General features: G+C 50.6%; 1 protein-coding gene and 1 long non-coding RNA gene across 2 annotated transcripts; one reads left to right on the top strand and one right to left on the bottom strand.

Annotated features, from left to right (window-relative positions):
- Positions 1-939: 939 nt before the first annotated feature.
- Positions 940-1,867, top strand: LOC137471267 (uncharacterized). The gene is made up of 2 exons (XR_010997499.1): positions 940-1,119; positions 1,722-1,867. It is a non-coding gene; the product is annotated as an uncharacterized lncRNA (long non-coding RNA).
- Positions 1,868-15,015: 13,148 nt separating this feature from the next.
- Positions 15,016-18,228, bottom strand: MRPL14 (mitochondrial ribosomal protein L14). Its single transcript, XM_068185438.1, has 2 exons — positions 18,043-18,228; positions 15,016-15,676 (listed from the first exon to the last, which is right to left on the bottom strand). Exons 1-2 carry the CDS (start codon positions 18,132-18,134, stop codon positions 15,310-15,312), a joined length of 459 nt encoding a protein of 152 aa, XP_068041539.1. The 5' UTR covers positions 18,135-18,228; the 3' UTR covers positions 15,016-15,309.
- Between the last annotated feature and the right edge of the window lie 1,357 nt (positions 18,229-19,585).

The following is a 19,585-nucleotide window of genomic DNA, read 5'->3' on the forward strand; positions in this document are numbered from 1 at the left end:
CTCTGCTCCTGCATAGTGGCATGGGGGTGGCACATGGGTAAGTACCCCCAGCAGGAACAGGGTCAATGTGCTATTTGGAAAAGCCATGTTAGACCTTCTCTCCTGGAGAAGTGCCTCTCTCAGAGTCTCATCCAGAGCTGCCACTGAGTAGCTCTGCACCTCCAATGCTCCCCCAGAAGGCAACCTCACCAATGCAGGCAGACAAAGCTGCCTCTGAAGGAAATTTCATTCCCCATGTGACAGAATGAGCAGGGTGGATAGGAAAGCAGCGATTGCCCCAGCTCACTCCCTCCTGGGAACAGCAAGGGCTGGTTCGTGGTGCATTGCAGGCATGATCCACACCCGCCCCGGGGGGAGAGGGAAGCTGTGGGGCTGTGCTCAGTCACCCTCCCACAGCTGTGCCAGCGAAGCTATTGTCCTGGTCCCTACAGTGGGAAATCCCAGATCCAGCTGGAAACGACCAACATATTAAGTCCCAGGTGAGCCTCAGAGGCCTCAGAAACGAATAAAAAAAGGGGGCTTTTCCTCTCCTTATATCAAAGCATCAAGCAGACCTCACTTCCTGCCTCTGCCAGCAAATACCAGGGAGTTACTCAGCTTCTTCTCCTGGCTTTCTCCACCAAAGGGGATCTCTGATTCAAGTGGTGGGTCATTGGAGAGCAGGATGAGGGGCTGTGAACATGACCCAGGGCACAGAGAAGCTGCAGAAGAAAAGGATGCCCCGGCACCGCCGTGCGAGGCCGGGCATGGAAACGGGCAGCAGAGAGTTTGTTGACCGCACGAGGCAGCTGTGCCACCCAAAGCCCAGCCTGCTTCCAGCACCCCTGCCCTGGGAGTGCCAACAGGGCACCGAGGGGCTCGTGGAGAGTAGCGCTAGGCCACGCTAGGACCCGAACTCGCGGTGGCAGTCCGGCGTAAAACCTGCCCGGTCCCGCTCGCCCCGGGGCGCGGGAGCCGGAGCCATCTCCTCGGGGACACCTTAACGGCGGTGCCCGCGGCCGCCTCCCGCCGCCCGCCCCGCTCGGCTCCCGCCGCTCCTCGCAGGGAAGCAGCTGACTCGGGGCGGCTGCCAGCGCTGCTGGCTGCTGGATCCGGCCGCGGCAACGTGCAGCCCGACATGTAAACCGGGCAGGCCTATGCTAATGACGGGGGGAGGGTGCCTGGCGCAGGGGCGAGGGGGACGGAGGTGTAGGCCGGAGCACAGCCAGAAAATTCCCCCGCTTCTCCGCCCCCCCGCTTCTCCATCACCACCTCCCCGCATCCATCTGCCTCCCCTCCTCCTCCTCCATTCATAAATTCCGGGCGGCACTGCCACCTACCGTAGCTGCGACGGCCGGCCCGCCGCGCTGCTCGGCCCGCGGGCAGCCCCCAGCCCAGCCCCCCTGCCCCCCGGCACCCAGCCACACCCCCGACCCCTGCCCGCGGGTCCCGGCCCCACCGCCAGCCCCCGTCCCAGCAGCGTCCCCAAAGCCCACACGAGACTTCCGCCGGGGCAGAACGGCAATCCTGTTCTTGCCCTTAATACCAAGTTGGGGTCTTTCCGTCCAGCCCCTCACCCCAGCCAGCCTCAGGTGTGTCCCAGCTGTATTTGGGGTGGTCTCCTCGCCACCCTGGGGTGAGCACTGCCAAGAGCTCAGCGGTCAGCCCCACCGCCGCCTAACCTGCTGGAAATCAGAAGACAGAGCAGTCTCCTACCTATGCTGTCTGGTTCCCACCCATAGGGAAACCCCCAGCTCGTGTTTTCAAGCACCTCCTTAAAATCACAAAGCCCTCTCTCGGCACGGGGGAGATAGAGGAGATAAAAGCCTGAGACAAGTCATGGGCCTTAGGTTTCAAAAGAAGAGAATAAAGTAGCACATACCCGCCAGGAGAAGGGTGAGTGAAGCCGTCAGTCATAGTCCCTGCTCAGGAAGAAACCCTCCCAGGGCTAAGCAACCCCCTCCAGGAAGAGACACTGAGGGGCAGCCCCTTTTCCTCGGCAATCCCTTTCCAATTCCCCACTGAAGAGGGCCGAGACACCCACCACCCTCTCCTTGTAGCGTTCTGTTCTCCCTTCTCAGCACACAATGGGGCAATCCCTGCTTGGGTCTTATTCCACATCCCTTACCAGCACCCACGAGAATAAACGCCTGTGCCTTCCCACATCAAGGGACTCTCCCCGGTCCCGCATGGCTTTTCCTTCCTTCCCTCCTTCCCTCTCCCCTAACAAAGGATAGTTATCCCCAGTCAGTAAAGATGGCAACTCCACGCAGCAGTCTCCCTGGCCAGGTGTCGCCCCTTGCAGCATTTCAGCTCGCACCAGCCTCCCTCTTTGTTCACCACAGTCCCCCCCACCAGACTAAAGCCTCGATGAAGTGGGAAAAAGGGAAGGGGCTGAATTTGGACAGGCCCAACAGAACCTGCATGCAAGTCAGCATGCGCAATGCCTGTGCAGGTGGAAGACCTTGTGCTTGAAGCTGAATGGGGAACACTGAGCATCTCTACAGGGAACAGAGGGAGGGAGGGAAGTAGAGAGGGAGAGAGGAAAAAAAATCTTGTGAGTGCAGAGTTTGCAAAATGAGCTGGTGGTAAATAGCTGGAGGATAATCAGCATCTCTGTACGTGAGGCGCAGCACGGAGAACTGCACCTGAGCAAGGCTGGGCCACTGCTCGCTCCAGCATCACACGTCACTCACTGATGCATCCTCCCCAGCCTGCTCTCTCTGCACCAGCTCCCCCGCCTCCACCACGAAAATGCAGTGGGAAAAATGAGTTCCCCCCACGCTCAGTACAGTCACAAAGCAGAGAGCTGGGAGAAGCACAACTGAACTTGATTCAAGGTCCAGCAGGTGCCTGCCAAGGGAGATTCAGTACCACGAACCTCCTGATCCCCTTTTCCTGCTGGGAACCCACAGCCCCTTGAGCTTAGTGTCTCCCCATGCCCCTGCTCAGCTGGTTTCTTCCCAGAGCAATGGCAGCCGTATTTGCCAACACTCCCTGCTCGCAACTGCTGCTATCCAAGGCCCTTTGTTCCCCTCATCGTGCTGCCTTCCTTTGCATTCCGCAGCCAAACGCTGAGGCCCAATACAACTCATCTCACCTGGGGTGCTCCAGACTGGAGACCACCAGCTTTGCCCTCCCTCCTCTGAAAGACCAGGCAAAACTCACACAGCACCTGGAAAACCTGTCTCCCTCCGTACGCGGGAAAAGGAAGAGAAGCCATCCTTTCCCTGGAGAGAGGCGCGCTCAGGGGTGTCGGTGACTGCAAACCCTGCCCCTCATTTGCAGTTTTGCGAGGCGTGCTCCCCAGGCCCGCCGGGATCGCCGGTCTCACGGGCGGCAGCCGGCGGTCCCGCCGCCCGGCTCCGTGGGAAGGCGGCCCGGCACCCGCCTGACACCCTGTGGCCGCCTGCCGCCTTGCAGGGACGTGGAGAGGGACGGGGATGGGGATGGGGATGTTGCGTGGGAGGGGGCACACAGGATCTCTTAGCGGAGCAAAGCCGACAGGAGCAGGGAGAAACCACAGACCGGGCACAGGCCTGACTCCTGCCACCCGCCATGCAGGGATGAAATGCTGCATACTTTAATAAAGCAGCACACACGTGTCCCAGCAGTTTCCATAAGTGCCCATGGATTCAGCCCAGCATGTCCAAGAGGAAAAGAATTTTCATTTACTGCTAGCTGATGCCACATGCTCATATGAGTGTAGAAGATCTCTTGCTCTATGGCAGCACGTGACAGCGGGGGCTGCTATGGGAGGATCCTAAGAACATCCATATGGGTTTCAAGCCCCTCAGAGAGTCCTCCCTACTGCACAGCAAGGCCTTTTCCCTGCTTCTCCCTGGCTTTACTCACCTCCTGCCAGAAGGATGAATTTCTACTTTCCAAAGAGCACGGGTTGGGGTCTCTGCAGGGGCTGGAGTAAAACATCGTTATTTGCACACCACCAACCCCACAGGGTGCCCACTTGTGGCATCCGAATGTGAGGTGTGAATATCACAGCGACCATGTGCGGCATGTGTCCCGCCCAGGTCGGGATGGGGGACACACTCGTACAAGAGTGCCACACCCTGGCAATTCCCATTGCTCAGCGCTAAGCCTGCAGCGTGTCTGAGGCACCACCAGCAGCTATGCTGCTGCAGGACCCCAGAAGTGGGAAATTCCTGCAGCAGCTGTGGGTGGAGCGAGCACTCACCCTTCTTAGGGAAGTGGGAGGAATAGCTCCATGTGGTGCTCCAGGGGAGTTACTGATCCTTAGCAGCCTTCTCTTTTCCCATCCCTGGAAAAGCTGCCAGTACACTGGGGGCAGGGGGAGGTGAAGGTGGTTTACTTGAGAGCTAAGCCACCTTGGAGCAGGAGGCCCTTGCTCCAGATGATCTCCTAGGTAACCCAAATGAAGCCCTGCAACCTTGGAAGGAAAACTTGTCTCCATTTAGGAGGGATTCCTTTGTGTACTCTTACTGAGCTGCCTCCCATCTCCATTTTACAAACCCCAGTGGAGGTCCCACCCTGACTCCTCTCGAGGCCTTGAAGGGAGTCCTCCAAACCCCACCAAGCATGGTGCATGGCTGCTAGCTTGATTCTCCTGCAGGAACATCAGTCGTGCCCAAGGAGCTGGCGATCCCTGCTCACAGCATCCATTCCCAGCCTCCCCTGGGCATCCACAGTTCCTCAGCCTCTGCAGGGAGAAAGGTCTTGTCTCATTCCCGGCCTTCCTGGGGCAGAGCTCCCCCTTGCTGGGAGCTCATCGGCAGCAGGGCAGTGAAGCCATCCGCTGCTTTCTCTGGCTGCAGCTTGGAGAGATTTTGACCTAATACTCTGCCCCCGCACATCCCTCTGGCTGGAGCCCAGCGGGAATAAGCGGAGACATTCAGATGATGCATCGCAGGGGAACCATTTTAATTAAAAGTGATGCTTCGGTCAGCGGGGTACAGACTTCTTTGGGAATATAGGAAGGAGAAGTGAGCTGGGTGAGTGATGGGGGGGGAAGAGATGTGCCCTGTCAGGATTAGCTCTGAACTCAGCAGCTTTGCCAGGGAAGTGGAAAGTGGCAGGGTGAGCTCAATTCTCAGAGGTCTTACCATGGGGCTGGTGCTCTTGGCAATGCTTAACAGTGTCCTGAAAGCCTGGTGCAAACTGGAGTATGCCCTCCCCTCAAACTCAGCATTTGCTGCTCCCTGAATACCAATCCCTTTCCCAGCAGAGAAGGGGGATGTCTGTGCACTGCTTTCAGATGTTTAGGGGTACAGGGACCTCATGTTAACTCTCTAGCTCTGCCAGAAAAGAAATCTAAAAACAGAGCAAGGCCCTGAACCAGGTGGATTAGTGCAGTGTAGTGGGGAGCCACTGCAGCCACAGCCACCTCCTGTAGGGGGGAATCACCACAAGGCCCGATGTCCCACTGCAGTCTCAGCTGCTGTGTTTGCAGCTCTGCTGTCAGAGGGGATCCATCACTGCTGGGAGTGTTAAGACCAGAAATTACTTGTGGGGGGGAGTAGGGTTTGAGGAAGAATTAGGCAAGGGGATTCTTCCTCACACAGAAGTGAGGAATCCCCTGAGACTGGGAGGCTTGAAAGAGGGCCAAGCCCTGGTGTCCATCCTAAAAAGCCTGTCTTAGGTTGGTTTTCTAGCTAGAGCCTACTCCACCCTGGGCATCTTCCTGCCTTCATGAAGGATGCTCTGGGAAAAGCTCCCAGACACCAAACCACACCATTCTAAATTACCAGGAATGTTTTTACATTCAAACACCCACTAGGTCTGTTTTCTGCTCCTGGGACAGCCATGGAAAACCACATCCAGGCCCTGCATGCTGCACCTGCCCACAGCCATAACCCTGGAGGAGTCAGAAGTGGAGCAGCCTCCAGCCTGGCACAAAGGCAGGTGCCATGATGGCAAGAAGTACCACACTCCTGTCCCAGAAAGGATGTGTCCCACCACCTTCCCACCTTGGCCAGCAGAAGCCTGGCCATGTGGTCAGCACTGAACCCACCACATAAACCACAATTACATCTCAGGTAACATGGGGAGCACTTCCAGCCTGCACTGCTGGTTGCTCTGAAGAGCCATATTTACCAATCAGCAATAGCAAGACAGAGGGAGCATGGCAGGAGGATGAGTGGCATAGGATGGAGGTGGGAAAGTTATATAATGCCATGGCCATAGCAATGCCTGGTGAGACAGTGAGGAAAGGGTGGAGATCGACTACGTGATGCTTCGCAGGGAGAACTGATCTTATTAATAAAAGCTGCTCCTTCCCAAGGCCTTGATAATCTCTCCTGCTGCAGATTATTTACAGCTGTGGAATTGAATACTCCAATGAACAAAGCTCTCTGAAGCACAGAGGGAGCAAGCAGACTGTTAACCCTTCTGCATAGCACCAGGGGCTTTCGGCTCAGGTTTGATGTCTCAATGCAGCTAAGCCACAGGCTGCCACAGCCCCAACAGATCTCAGCACCTAGGAGGCCAGCACCCAAGACAGGCTGAGACTTGGTAGAAAGTAAACCCAAAGCCCATTCAAACTCCTGGATTCCTTTAATTAAAAAGGCAGGCCACTGAATAGTGCTCCGAGGCAGAACTTGGGTAGGGCTGGGGAGCTGTGTTGCCAGTGAGGTGCTGCTGCATTACAACACCAGGTAAGCACTTGACCTTACAGGTACCTTACAGGGTCGACAGACTCAGCCTCCAGGGTGAGTAGATTGTCAGTCCTAGGTAAGTTATCCACCCCTGACGTTCAGTGACAGGTGTGTGAAACTGAGTCAGCTAAGACCTGGGAGCCTTGCTGCGAGTCTGCAACACTGCTGGGGACACAACTGCAGCACAGCACTCCTGCTGCCTTCCCTGGGACCAGAGAGCCCATGGCTAAAGTAGATGCATTAGTATATGCTCTGCAAGGTAACCCCTTCCTCAGATTGTCTTGAAATCTGGTGCATCTCAAGAGGAGGGCATAGGAACCATCAGACATGCCTTATTGCCTGAATGGCCCCTTAAATAAAGGCGATTTGGAGCAGGATTTAATAGAGTGGTCTTGAGGCACAGCTTGGCGAAATCAGAGGGGAGAGGGATGTACAGGAAGGACAGGGTAATCATATGGGCTTGTCCCACCAGTGCGTGGGCTTGGTTTGAGTGTATGCATTGCTGAATGGGATGGGCACAAGACAGCAACTAGGGTAAGGGGTGGGTTGACAGATGGAGAAAGAAAGGCAAACACCAGCCTCGCTTGCATGCTAAAATCCACTCAGCACCCCATAACAAAGTGGCAGATTTTGGAGCCATGAATGCAGCCTGGGTTTGGTCTGCACCTTTCTTAGCCTGCCTGTACTTCAGACATTCCCCAAGGACCACAAGAATTGTTGGTCTAGTTCTGCATAGCATCGTTTAAAGGGTCACAGTAACATCCCTGCCATAAATTAGGTAACTATAATCTCTAGACATGATAAACAGCCCCTATCCACCCCCCCTAGTCCATGTAGGAAAAAGCAGAATTCATGTGGAATCTTTTGTCCCCGCAGTCAGTAAAAGCCTGGCTGCTGAAGTGCAGGAAACACAGAGCCTGTGCACCAGCTCTTGAGTCCCTTGGGGTGGTAGTCCTTTTATATCTCAGCAGTGCTCAGCCTTTGCACAGCACCAGAGCACCATAGAATACCTGCCCTAAAACCTCAGCATATTCCTCCCAGGTTATGCAGCCCCATTGCTCTGAATTTGAACCCCTCTCCCTATAGTTCCTCTCCCTGCCCTGTGATGCTATCTGCCAAGGATTTCTCAGAGCTCTTCCCCATCCTTCAACCACCCACAAAGGAGTAGCTGGAGGTTGTAGAAAGTAGTTTAGCTCAGCCTCAGGTGGCCCAAAATTTGCACAGGACAGCCCATTAATGCTGCATTTCCCCATTCTTAAAAGTCTTAATGTTTGTTCAGCTTCCCACAGAAACACAAGGTACTGCCTGCCAGCCATCACTCTACATTGGCAGTGTTTTGGCCTTGAGTTTTTTTGCAAGCAAGGCAGGCTGGCAAAGTGGAGACACCAGCAGTGAAGGGAGCACAGGGAGTAGGGGAAGGGTGGATCCTGCCCCACAGAGCCTGATGGGTGTTTGGAGATCCTCCCCTACAGACATGAAGCCCAGTTTCCCTCTCCTCCAGGTTCCACTGCCTGAGCTGTCAAGCCTTCATGAGGAAACTGCCTCTGCAGGGCTGCCTTTGATGCCCTGGAGGTCTCCACATCCTCAGCCCACCCCACTGCAGGTGAGGCCTCCTGGGAACCTATTCCTCCTCCACAAGGCAGAGCCGAGGCAAAGTGTCAGACTTGTGAAGCCAGTTAAACCAGCTATTTACAGATGTTAGCATTATGAAACACGGATTGGAGGCTCCTGGAGCTGTCTAGAGCCTCTGGAAGAATGTCCAAAAGCCAATCATAAGGCTTAGGAAACAAGGGCAAAGATAACATCTACCACCCTACTACTTCCTCTCCTCACTTTCTACTTCTCCAAGCAGAGTTTTCTGCTGCCAGTGAACTGGAGCCTTTCCTCCCCTTCTCCAAACACCCACAGGGAATCTTGAGCATTGTTCTGAAGAGGAAAGTAAACATAATTAGGAGTAAAGCTCTGGTGGCTGAGCAGCACACAACCATTGTCTTTGCTCCAGTCAAACACACATGCAAAACCCCAAAATCTCGTCCTGCAGAAGTAATATTTTCGCCTGCACTGCAGATGGATACCACCTTCCCAAGCCGCCTGCTCATCCCAAGTAGATGCATGGGGTGAAGTATGAAAAATCAGGACAAAACTGCACCTGAAGGCCCTCGGCAAGGCTCCCTTAGGGATGGCCTGAAGCACAAGAGTAAAAAACACATTCTGGTCTGCTCAGCTTTTGCCATCCCTGGTGAACCTAAGGTGGTCTTCTGCTGTCAGTGCCTCCACGGAACTATGTGCCATCAGAGTGGACTGGGCATCACTCACCCCACTGTACCTCTCTCTGCCCCATCCCAACATGTGGTGCCTGTTTGAGTAAGCAGGACCAGGCTTGGCAGGACCAGGACATCAAGGAACACCTGAGCTCCTCCTATACCCTGAACACAGTGGGTGAAACATGCCCCCCAGCAGTACATGCCATCCCTAATGTTTGACTGCAGCTTTCCCGATGCACATTACTCATTTTGGAGCCAAGAAGGGAGCACCATGACTTCCAATCACTGCATCATATTGCCCCAGAAATGTGAGGAAGATTTACCTCATCCATGGTCAGCATTGAGTCTTACAAGCTAGAGCAACAAATACTTTAATCCAAAGAGATGTATCTGTCTACGGCACCCCAGTGGTGCCATAGTCACAACTGGGGGCCATCAGAGGAAGACATTTTTGTCCATGTCCTGGCCTTGGCCCTGGGGAATGGTCACCAATGCCCCTCATACTCCACACCCATAGCCGTAGCTATGAAGAGCAGCTCATTTGAGCTAGAGGATGAGCTGGATATGGGGTACAGCCTTGTAACAAAAGACCTTGGATGTCCTTCACAGGCTCTGCCTTAGGCCATGTTGTACCTTGAGGCTTGCATGTTTATTTTTAAGGAACTGCACTTGGTTCATGGAGTTTACAGCCTTCTGACACTTGCAAAGCAAGCTCATATTTCCAAGGCCCAAGGGACAGCCTGTCTTTGGTGTCTGTGCCACAATAACCAGGCATATCACTTCCCAGTCTTCTGGGGAGGGTGTGTGTACTATTCACACTGAGCACACTCACTGTAGCCAGCATGGAGGTGAGCATCCAGGTTAATTTTGAGCTCTGTTAAGCAGTGAAGCCCTGGAGCAATGAACTTCATGAGGCATCTTGTGTTTTGGGTGAAAGGGAAAATGAAAAAAAGGTAATTTTATTTCCTCCAACAGCCTGCTTGATTGAACACTGCCACTACTGCACTCTCAGAGAGGGTGAATGGATGTGCCTGATGTGTTTTCTCCACATCCTTCTTTTTATCCTTCTGTCATGAGCCATCATTAATCTTTCCTCTTTCCAGGCTAGACACTCCTGAGTTTTCCAATTCTATTTTCTTGTTAGAGAGTGTATCTGCAACAGGCCTAGGAAAATTTTCATCCTCTGAGATAAGCTGACCAGCCTGGCATGCTCACTTGAGGCTCCACCACTGCAACAGCATTCAGACTAGATTCAGTGTCATTCACCACCCCATTTCTTATGCTGTAGAACAGGAGAAACTACTCAGAAAATAAGGTGGCAAGACTGTAGTTGGTGCTAATGCACTCAGGGGAGAGCCCTTTGGGCAGCGACCACACAAACCTTGGGGTTCTGCCCTGGCAGTGGTACCAACCCCATCTCCCTTCCCTCACTCCCAACTCTTTGCCCCCTTTACCCCCTCTGCATTTCCCAGTGCAAGTGTCCAGCCCATTGAGTTTCCCTGATGGACACTCTTCCCCTGCCCTTGTCTATCTTGAATAGTAGCTGCAGGATATAAACAAGTGTCCAGCTGTTTCCCTGTCCTCTTTGCTCTTCCTGGGTCATGTAGACAGCACAGCCACATCCAATGAGATGCAGACACTTAAAAAAATGACAGCCCTCCGTTGTCTCATCAGAAGGGCTCAGCAGGGTCCTGCCACTGCTTCTGTGTTTGGCTGGGTGGAAAATGCTGCTCAGCCTGCAGTCCTGAGGCTCAGCATCTCTTTCCCTCAGGGAAGGAGATCTGGCATCTGCCTCTAGACGGAAGACCCTAGCAAGAATGACAATGCATACTGAGGAGTTGTTTTGCACCAGGAGAGTGGCCCAGCTCAGGGCTTCACAAGAGAGCCAGGCTGTGCCTCTCTGCTGCCCAGCCCGACTCCTGTTTTGCAGCCCCCTGCAATCCATGAGCAGCATCCTGCTGCTGTCCCTCCTCTTCCCAACCAGCTACCAGCCCCACGGCAGTCAGAATGATGCTTTGCAGACCAGTCTTCCCAGTGGTCTTCCTAGACCTTGACGCCCCTGGTTACCCAGCAACCTTCCGTGGAGACAGGGTTCAAAGGCAGTCAGAATTCCCTGGCTCTCCCCGGGTCTTTTCCCGAGGGAGCAGGTCAGGCTCGGTCCCCCCAGAACCTTCCGGCGGCCGGCCGGAGCTGCGCTGCCCTGCTGCGGGCCGGCGGCCGGGGAACGTGCTGACCAAGGGAGATTTTGTGTGCGGCGATTTTGTGTCGTCAGTCAGGCTCAGGGGCCCGCCGAGCGCGGGGCACGGGCCAGGCACACGCCCACATTGCCATCTAGCCTCCCGCTCGGGGATGTGCAGCTCGCCGCCCGCAGCCCTGCCAGCCGAGCGAGGCGTCCCGTCTCCGGCTGCATCACCCGCAGTTCGGCTGAGGTTTCAGCTCTCTCCCCCTCCTCCCAGCCCCTAAAGTCACCAGCTGCCCTCCCCCATCTCTGGGGTCCATCCACCCTGCTGGCACAGGGCCACGAGACGGGGCCGCCTGTTTCCCAGCCTCAGTCTCCAAGCAGATGGAAGACATCAGCTCCCTCCTGCATCCTTCCACGATAATATGTCTCGCCCGCTTCCTTTCAGGGACACCTCTTCTCACGGCCAGTAAATCCCCAGTGCTTGCCTGTCTTTTTCCAGACCCCAGCCTCATCACATGTCTTTCATGGGCAAGCATCTTCCCAAAGGCCATCTCTCCCTACCCATGCAGGATGCCCTAAAAAAAGACACCTCTTCCCCAACTACCATGAAAGAATGTCTGGGCACAAAGTCCCCACCATCACTAGCAAATAGGCACCCTCCTGGGAGCTTCAGCTGATGCAAATTCTATATCCAAATGCACAGACCAGTGTCTGTGCAACCCAAAGACCCAGTTGGAACTGAAGCAGGGCACATTTGTAATGAGGAAGAAGACTCCAGGACTCTGCCTTTGGCTTCCCCTTCCCTTTGCAGCAGGTGGCAGCTCCCCCAGAAGCTGCACAGGACATGAAAGAACTCTTCCTAAGCATGTGTCATCCTGGAATTTTTTTTCATTTATTATATAGAAGCATGTTAATGCCAGAATAAAAAACAGGGACCAGGGGAGAAAGTGACCTTCTGGCAGCAGCTGAGATAGGAAGCGTTTTGGTTTTTCTTCCCTCCTCTGAGGGAATCATTCCACCTGCCTGTAGCCATCCTTTAAGAAAAGAACCTGCAGAAAGAATTGCTACACAGAGAGGAAATCACGCCTGTTTTCCTAGTAGGATGGATGCAAAAAAAAATAGCCTCCCATTTGGAGAAGTTTAAGCCTCAGTGGATTCCAAAGAAGGATGCCCCAAGCCAGAGCCCAGGAAACCCAGTAGCTACTCCCAAGACAGCACTGGCTCACTGCTCAGAAGACTCTGGAACAGAGCAGAGCACAGCCTGGAGGTTGAGAGCAAGCAGGTATTACCCGTGTGCAGAAACAAAAGAGGGGACCTGGAAATGGGGATCCTTGAGCAGGGTCTGCTCGAAGGAAAAGATGGAGATCCTGGAGAACTCATATCAGCCTGGGCAAGGCCTCAGCCATCTGCCCCTGCCTGCACAGGCTCTGCTGCCAGAGCAGCAGGGGCTCACCATCCTGCAGCCATGGCAGGGCCCATATCAGTGGGATGGGTGGCAGCAGGCTATGGCCTCATCCACAAGCCGGATCCTTTCCCCTTGGAGAGATACTGCTACAGGCAGCACCTGGAATTTGCCAAGCACATAGCTGTCAACATAGGTCAGGGATTTCTGCTGAGACTATATTCCTCATCAGGGAAGACAGGTAAAAACTGCAGGAGACACACTATGGGATATGCTTAGCTTAGCTCTCTGCATGTCTGCTTATTAAGCTCTGAGATTAAGGATTTAGTTCCACACGTATCAGTTTACTTAGAACTAAAGCATCACTTCACATTTTAATCTCAAGTATGCTGCATTGTCTTGCCCGCTTCCTCTCGTGCCCTCTCCCCATGACCTCTTCTTCAGCAAAATGCTGGAAAGTTATTAGCAAATATTATGTGAAATGTTTAATATCCAAACAGCAGGGTCTGGCATCCCATGAGAGATTCATAGCTCCTATGGTCAGGACAAGAAAAACAAGGACTGCTTGCAGGCGCCCAGGTCCTGCTGGTTGATGCTTGGAGGCTGGAGTTGTTGTTAAGCAAAAATCTCAGTAAAGTGTCCCTTCAGACAAGTTATAAATCAGGCTAGGCAGGAATGAGGTATTCAGCTGGGGTGAACTCTGCTTCAGTTCTACCTACAGACGGTGCACAGAAACAAAATACCCCATACAAGTGCTACTTCAAATTCTATTCTCCAGCACTGTGTTAGTAGAAGGTATTTTCCTCTTCTGTTCTCAAAAGCATTTACATTAAGGAAGGCTGAGCTCCTTCTGTCTGCAGGAAGGCTGGGACAGACCTTTCAACTGGCTTGTGATTTATTAAAAAATTATAAAAGTATTTGTTTATGTATTTATCAGGGTTGGAGGAGTTTCAAAAGTTGCAGAAGGTTTTCTAAAGCAAGACCCCAGAGCAATTGAGTGGCATAAACACTTTCCCTAAAATTGCATAAAAGCATATACCCTTTTTCAACTCCAAATATGATCCAGAAACAAATCTAACCATGAAAAAAAAAAAAAGTCAGTGGACAATGTTTGAGACATGAGGCTGTGCCATGCCCTTGTGACACCAAAGTAAACCCCACCCAAGGGAGGGAGGCCAGTCACACTTTTCGCTGTGACTGCCAGACAGTTTGCTCACTATCCCACTTAGAAAAACAGCATAAACATCTCCGAGCACACAGAGTTCCTCCTGGAAGTTGACTGCACTCAGATTGACTGGAAACACTGACTTCAACCAGGCGAGCATCTGCTCTGCTGCTGTGCCATTGGGCAGACACCTATGGAGGAGGCAAGCCCAGGGCTTAAAGGCAATGCCCATGGGGCACAGAGGACTTGGAGCAGCAGACCCAATGTTCCCCAGACAACAGCAAACAAGGAACATGCCGCCAGCAGCATGATTCTGCTTTACCACCGAACAGAATTCACAGGGAAGTTTTACTTAGTGGGACAGTGCCATTACTTAAAGGTTAATATTGAAATTAAACCTATAGTATAATCTTTTGTGTGTTACCTGGAGTAATGGAGTTGGAGGGGATCCAAGGCTCACTTTTTCCAGGGACAATGTGGATTTCACAGTGGGAACCATGGGGCAGATACCTCTGCAAGGAGTAAGTGGAGTGCGCGATAGGTCAGCACCACACTCTTTAGATCTTCTCACTGAGGCAATGCAGAGCCAAAGGAGCTTTCCCAGCATAACAGGAAGAAAAGGCAGAAGGGCAGCCAACCACCACTGCCACCTGACCTGTGAGGAACTGGCCTAACTGCTGCTTACTGCACCTCCTGCACCCTCTTCCCCAGCACTGCTATGTCTAGGAGTGCTCTGCACTGATGTCTCTTCACCAGTCATGAGCACCAAGTTTCTCTGCTCAGCTCCATAGAAAAGCAGCTCTTTGGCTCCTGGATCCCAACCAGTCCTGAAAGCAACAGAGTAGTATTTGCCCATCCCTGTGCCTAAGCTTAGGAAACTGGACAACAGCCAACCTCAACAATAGCCCACTAAAGATTATGTCCAACAATGGTCCCAAGAAGCAGTCCAAAAGAAAGCTTCTTTCTATGGTCCTTCCAATCTGAACCCAGCCCTTGCATTAATCTGAGAACACAGTTTTCAGGGGTTGGTCAGGTGGAGAGCACAGGCTGCATCTCAGCTCACCCTTTGGCTTCCCCTTCAGCTCCCCTTCCTACTTCTGCTTCCCAGTCTCTGCTGTGCCCTGTTCAAGCACACACCACTGACAGATGTCGCAGGCCACTGTGCCCTCATGATCCTAATTGTTCCTACTTATCCTAGGCAATGACAGAAACTAGTCTTTTTACTGAATGTGCCCAAAACACCCATAGTTCATTACGTATCTCTCCTCTCTATTACTTGTGAATCCATTTTGTAGACCCCCAGTATGACTGGGCCAGGGATTGAGTCTTGTTCCTGGGGAACCGGGAAAGGCAGAAATAGGGAAAAGAGAACATAAGCAATACAGCACAAGGATTTTCATGTTCTCATTTTAATGATGACAGACCAGAATAACACCACAGGAGGAATAAGGGTGAAGGACTGTTTCCTAAACGTACTGCTGGTGTTCTGTGAAATAAACCAACCTTCTTTTGGAGAAAAAGAAACTATTTCAATATTTAAATTAGTTGCTTGAAATTCTTAAAAGGGAGGAGATATTCTTGATGAACATCAGCTTTTTCATGTTTCACCAGTTTCTGGAAAAGGACCAAGGAATGGCTACTGCATGAAAGGATATAAAAGGAGTGCTGAAGACCTCCCTTAGCATTTATACAAAATTGCGGGCAATGGCCAATACTTTGGAGAACTCGCCTTCTCTTCTTCGCAGTGTATAGGGTATTGGTGTTCTTATTCTAGTCCCTATTGGATTTCCATTATCTTCTATGAGTACCACATTGTTGGAATCAAATCTAGGCGTCATGGTGGGGCCAGGCATCTTGTGCCCTACAATTAAAGCCTTCTTCTTTTCTCCTTTGATAGCCAGAAGGATCTTATCTCCAACTTTGCCAACTCCAGTCTTGTTATACACGTGGATACATTTTGGTGGTCGGTGGTACGGTGTGTTCCCCAAGGTGCTGTTGTCCACCACTCGAACGCGGGTTAGTTTCTGTATTGCTCGACACGCTCCAGTGATGCTACCAAAAGACAGGAGAGAATGAGAGACAGATCTCCTCACTAATCCTTGGGGAGCAAAGGCAAACACAGAACAGAATCTTGTCATTACACAAGCCACTCAGAAGGCACCAGCAACGAATATATACCATATGGGTGACACACTGACTGCATTCAATGTGCTCTTTGAAAGCCAGATGCTACTTTGGGCTTTGCACACTCTTTACTAAATGTCAAATATAAAATGACCTTTCTACTCCAAAACACAACTAAAAGATGGCATGAAGAGTGGCTTGCGTATATGGGTTTTTTAGCAACTGAAGATGATGTAGCTTCAATCTACTAGCAAAAAAATGTGCTCACTTCTGTTTCAAACAGCCTGCAAGAAGCTAAGACTCATGTCAGGCTCTTTCAATCTTCCGCACAGTACCCAGCACTAATACTTTTATGATCAACCTTCCTTTCACTGACATCTGTGAGTCTCACAGTTTATTTTGTTCTCAGTAAGACCTCCGAAGTCCTGCAGTGGCTGTCCTAAGCTATTCCCAACTAGAATCTAAGAGATTACCACCTTCTCTCTGTGGAAGGAATCCAGAGAGACACAGTCTCTTCTGTATGCTTGTTTTGTGGGAGTAAGAAGCAACATAAATCAACTGCACAATACTAGTTGTTAGGTCCAACTCTGAATATTCTTGGGAACAGCAGGAACATACTACCTTAGAGAAACCATTATTCTTTTATTCAGTGAGCTCAAACTCAACTGATTTGTTGCTTGTCTTCAAATGACACCCAAACACAGACCATTGGAAAAGCAGGAAGATCCTCTCTCCTGCTGAACAACTGCTTTGCAATGAGGTACTAGAAACATGCTGGCCAGAGCTGCAGGAATGCCAATCTGCTGCCAGCTGAACTACTCAGTGACAGCATATGGAAGCAACCTAACCATTCATCTTGTTTTTCAAAAGTGCATGAAATAAATAGGGACCATCATCCCTTCTTGAAGAGGAAAGGCCTGTATTTGCAAAACTACCTAAAAGATAAGCATGCATACCAAATGTGGTATGGATGGACATCAACTGAAGCAGGAAGTTTTACACATGGTGAAGGACAGTGGAGTCAATCTGCATTAGTCCAACTGCTCCAGAGGTCAAGCACTGCCTTTCAAGATGTTTCCCACAGTAGAGGCCTACTTTAGCTTTCCTCTCTCTCTCTCAGAAGTCACTAATCTCTGCAACCAGCCATGCCATCCTGTCCAGTCCCATCCCATCCTATGGCAGGGACTGCAGTACACCACACTCTCTCTCCTCTGCCTGCCATCTGTGGCTGCACAACAGGGAAAGTATAAGGGAGGAGGCTGGAAAAAGAGAAGTGTTGTCACGGGAAGGAGCAGGGAAAACCTCAGTGAGACCAAGTGTATAACACAGCAGTAGCAAATACATATGAATGTGACTGTCCAGGAACCACTAGATAAGAATAACCGCACTGGGAGAACTTTCTCTTTCCCTTTTTTCTTGATTTCTGCCACAGTCTTGGAGGAATACTCCACAAAGAAAAGGTGTCCCCATTAAGTTTTCTGAAGTCCTGTTGACCTCTATGGACTGGACTTCACCTCCCTGTCACTGTCACTTATACACCCTTTAAATGTATGCTGGCCAATGCTCTCATGCAGCCCAGAGAGCTGAGAGCTGCCAGAAAGCAAGAAAGACCTGGATACCTCCTTGAGATAGCTCCCAGGACTATCACACAACCTAGCCCTAAGCATGTCTTAATCCTCCCTCTAGACCACAATCCTGAAAAGGACTATTCTCATCCTTGAAACTGAAGCACTGACCCTTCAAAGAGTTAGAGATTCCCCAAACTGGCAGTGTACTGTGGGATTAAGGTCTAATATTTGTGCAAGGCATTGTAAAATATTAAGTCCATAAATTTAAAACTTTAAATGCCTAGAGCAAGAAACAAAAGAAAAATACAATAGACATTGTTAGAGTATGAGAAAGTAATTTTTCAGATTATTTTTATTCCAAATAAATGATAAACTCTTGAATAATTTTGAGCTGTAATTTCCTCTGCATCAGCAGGAGCTCACTGTTTTTGTTTTTTTTTTTTGCACTTGCATGAGAAACAGACACTTTCAAGTTCTACTTGCAGGCCCATGTATCACTGTCAAAGGCCTAAAAGCCTCCTTATACACATAGGAAAATGCAGAATGCCAGGAACCTGCAAATGGAGTGTCTGGGCTCACTTTTCAACCTATGAAAGGACAACTGTAAGATTTTTTTTATTACCCTTTTGAATTAAAAATGCTGTATCTTATTCTTGATTAACTTAACAGCATCTCTTTCAACCATGAAACATTCTGAAGAAAACAAAAGCAAAATTTAAAAGTTACCTGAACTGTCGTTGGATCACAGCACTGTTTAGATAGGTTAAAGATAAACCAATTCGTCTATTCAAGAGAGCCATTTGGTAGCCACCCTGCATAAGAAACAAAATAATTATTAACTCTGGAAAATGGACAGAATTTGGTTTGCTTTCTTTCCTTTATATGAATCACACACTAGGGCCTCAGCACCTATTTAGATGCTGCAATCCACAGGACACAGATTGGCAGCAGCAGCTGTAGCACACTACAAGCAGATCTACAACCCCTGCCTAAATTCAGGAGAAAATGTAATTCAGACACATATACTGCAAAGCTGGATTCAGTATCACTGCACTGCAGTTTCCTAGACACAGAGGTAAGGGCCCTTCTGCATGCACTGTGAATCATGTAAGAATCAGGTTTTGAGAATTTCAGATGTGAACTGGTTTAGAGGCTGCAATGCCCAGAAAAAGCCATCATGGTTACTTGTTAAAAGCTACCAAGGTTATCTACAAAACCAAGCAAAAGGCCAAATAACTTACAGACTGCCATCACAGCTTCAGGAAACAATTTGCTGGACAAGAAACAAGTCAGAGCTCCATTGGTGAGGGCATGCTCTCTCTTAGCATACAGAGGTGTTAAGCAGCCTGTTATGAGACCACAGTTACACCACTGCCAGTCTTGCCCTGTTCAGGCTGCCCAGAGAAAATAGTTCCCTGTACCTTTACAGTTCTCACTCCATGCTGCTGTACACTGTACACCATGCTGACTGTAGCAGAGCTGGGTTACAAGGGTAACCTCCCACTGAGAACCACACCCTATCTATTCCCTGCCTACGTCTGGGGCAGTTTCCTAACCTCATTCTGTCTGACTGACTGGGACCAGCTTGCATGCGCAGTCACAAAGGCTTATCTGAACCCAGATCATCATGACTTTCCCAAACATCATTAGGGAGTGATGACCCAGGTGGTTATGCTGGCACATCCAAGTGAAGGGAGGAAACAACACAGACCTAGATCCAGGCCTCTTTCAGGCCAGCTCAGGTACAGCTAAGACTTTCCACCTGACTGCAACTAATACCATATGACACAGCTTGCTGTGACCTTGGCAGAGTAACCAACACATGCTCTGCTTCTCTCCTTTCAAAAGCAAACACTAAAAATCCAGACCTCATCTCTCTCTCACAGTTCTGATGAGTTTTGGGCCAAACTATAGTAATACATTGTAAAGCCATTTTTTTAAACTTTTATTTTTAAAATAAAGATGAGTTAACTTCTCTAGGGGAAAAAAATACGCAGAGCCTTCAAATAGACAATGCCACAGCTCTTAATACAACCAAGGTCCAGCCTAAATCTTAACTTCCTTTCTTATTATTTTTTTCTCCAATGTGTTTGCTTACTTGGGGATGTGTATAAGTTTTAGGGTTTGCAGTTGTTCTACAAAGCAAGTGTTACCTGAGAGCACGATGAAAAGCACAGGACATGTGCACCGCAGCAGTTTTGAGTGGTGCTACCTGAGCAAAGCACAGGTGGCAAACCAACTCTGTCAAACAGGCAGGTTTGGAAGAGAA

The sequence above is a fragment of the Anomalospiza imberbis genome, chromosome 3 (genome assembly GCF_031753505.1).
Source record: "Anomalospiza imberbis isolate Cuckoo-Finch-1a 21T00152 chromosome 3, ASM3175350v1, whole genome shotgun sequence".
NCBI lineage: Eukaryota > Metazoa > Chordata > Aves > Passeriformes > Viduidae > Anomalospiza > Anomalospiza imberbis.

Excerpts from the sequence above, each read along its gene's own strand:
- MRPL14 (XM_068185438.1), bottom strand. The coding sequence starts at position 18,134 with ATGCAGGGTGGCTACCAAATGGCTCTCTTGAATAGACGAATTGGTTTA. Across the intron at positions 15,677-18,042 it reads GTGATCCAACGACAGTTCAG|CATCACTGGAGCGTGTCGAG; the intron begins GTAACTTTTAAA and ends GTCTTTTGGTAG.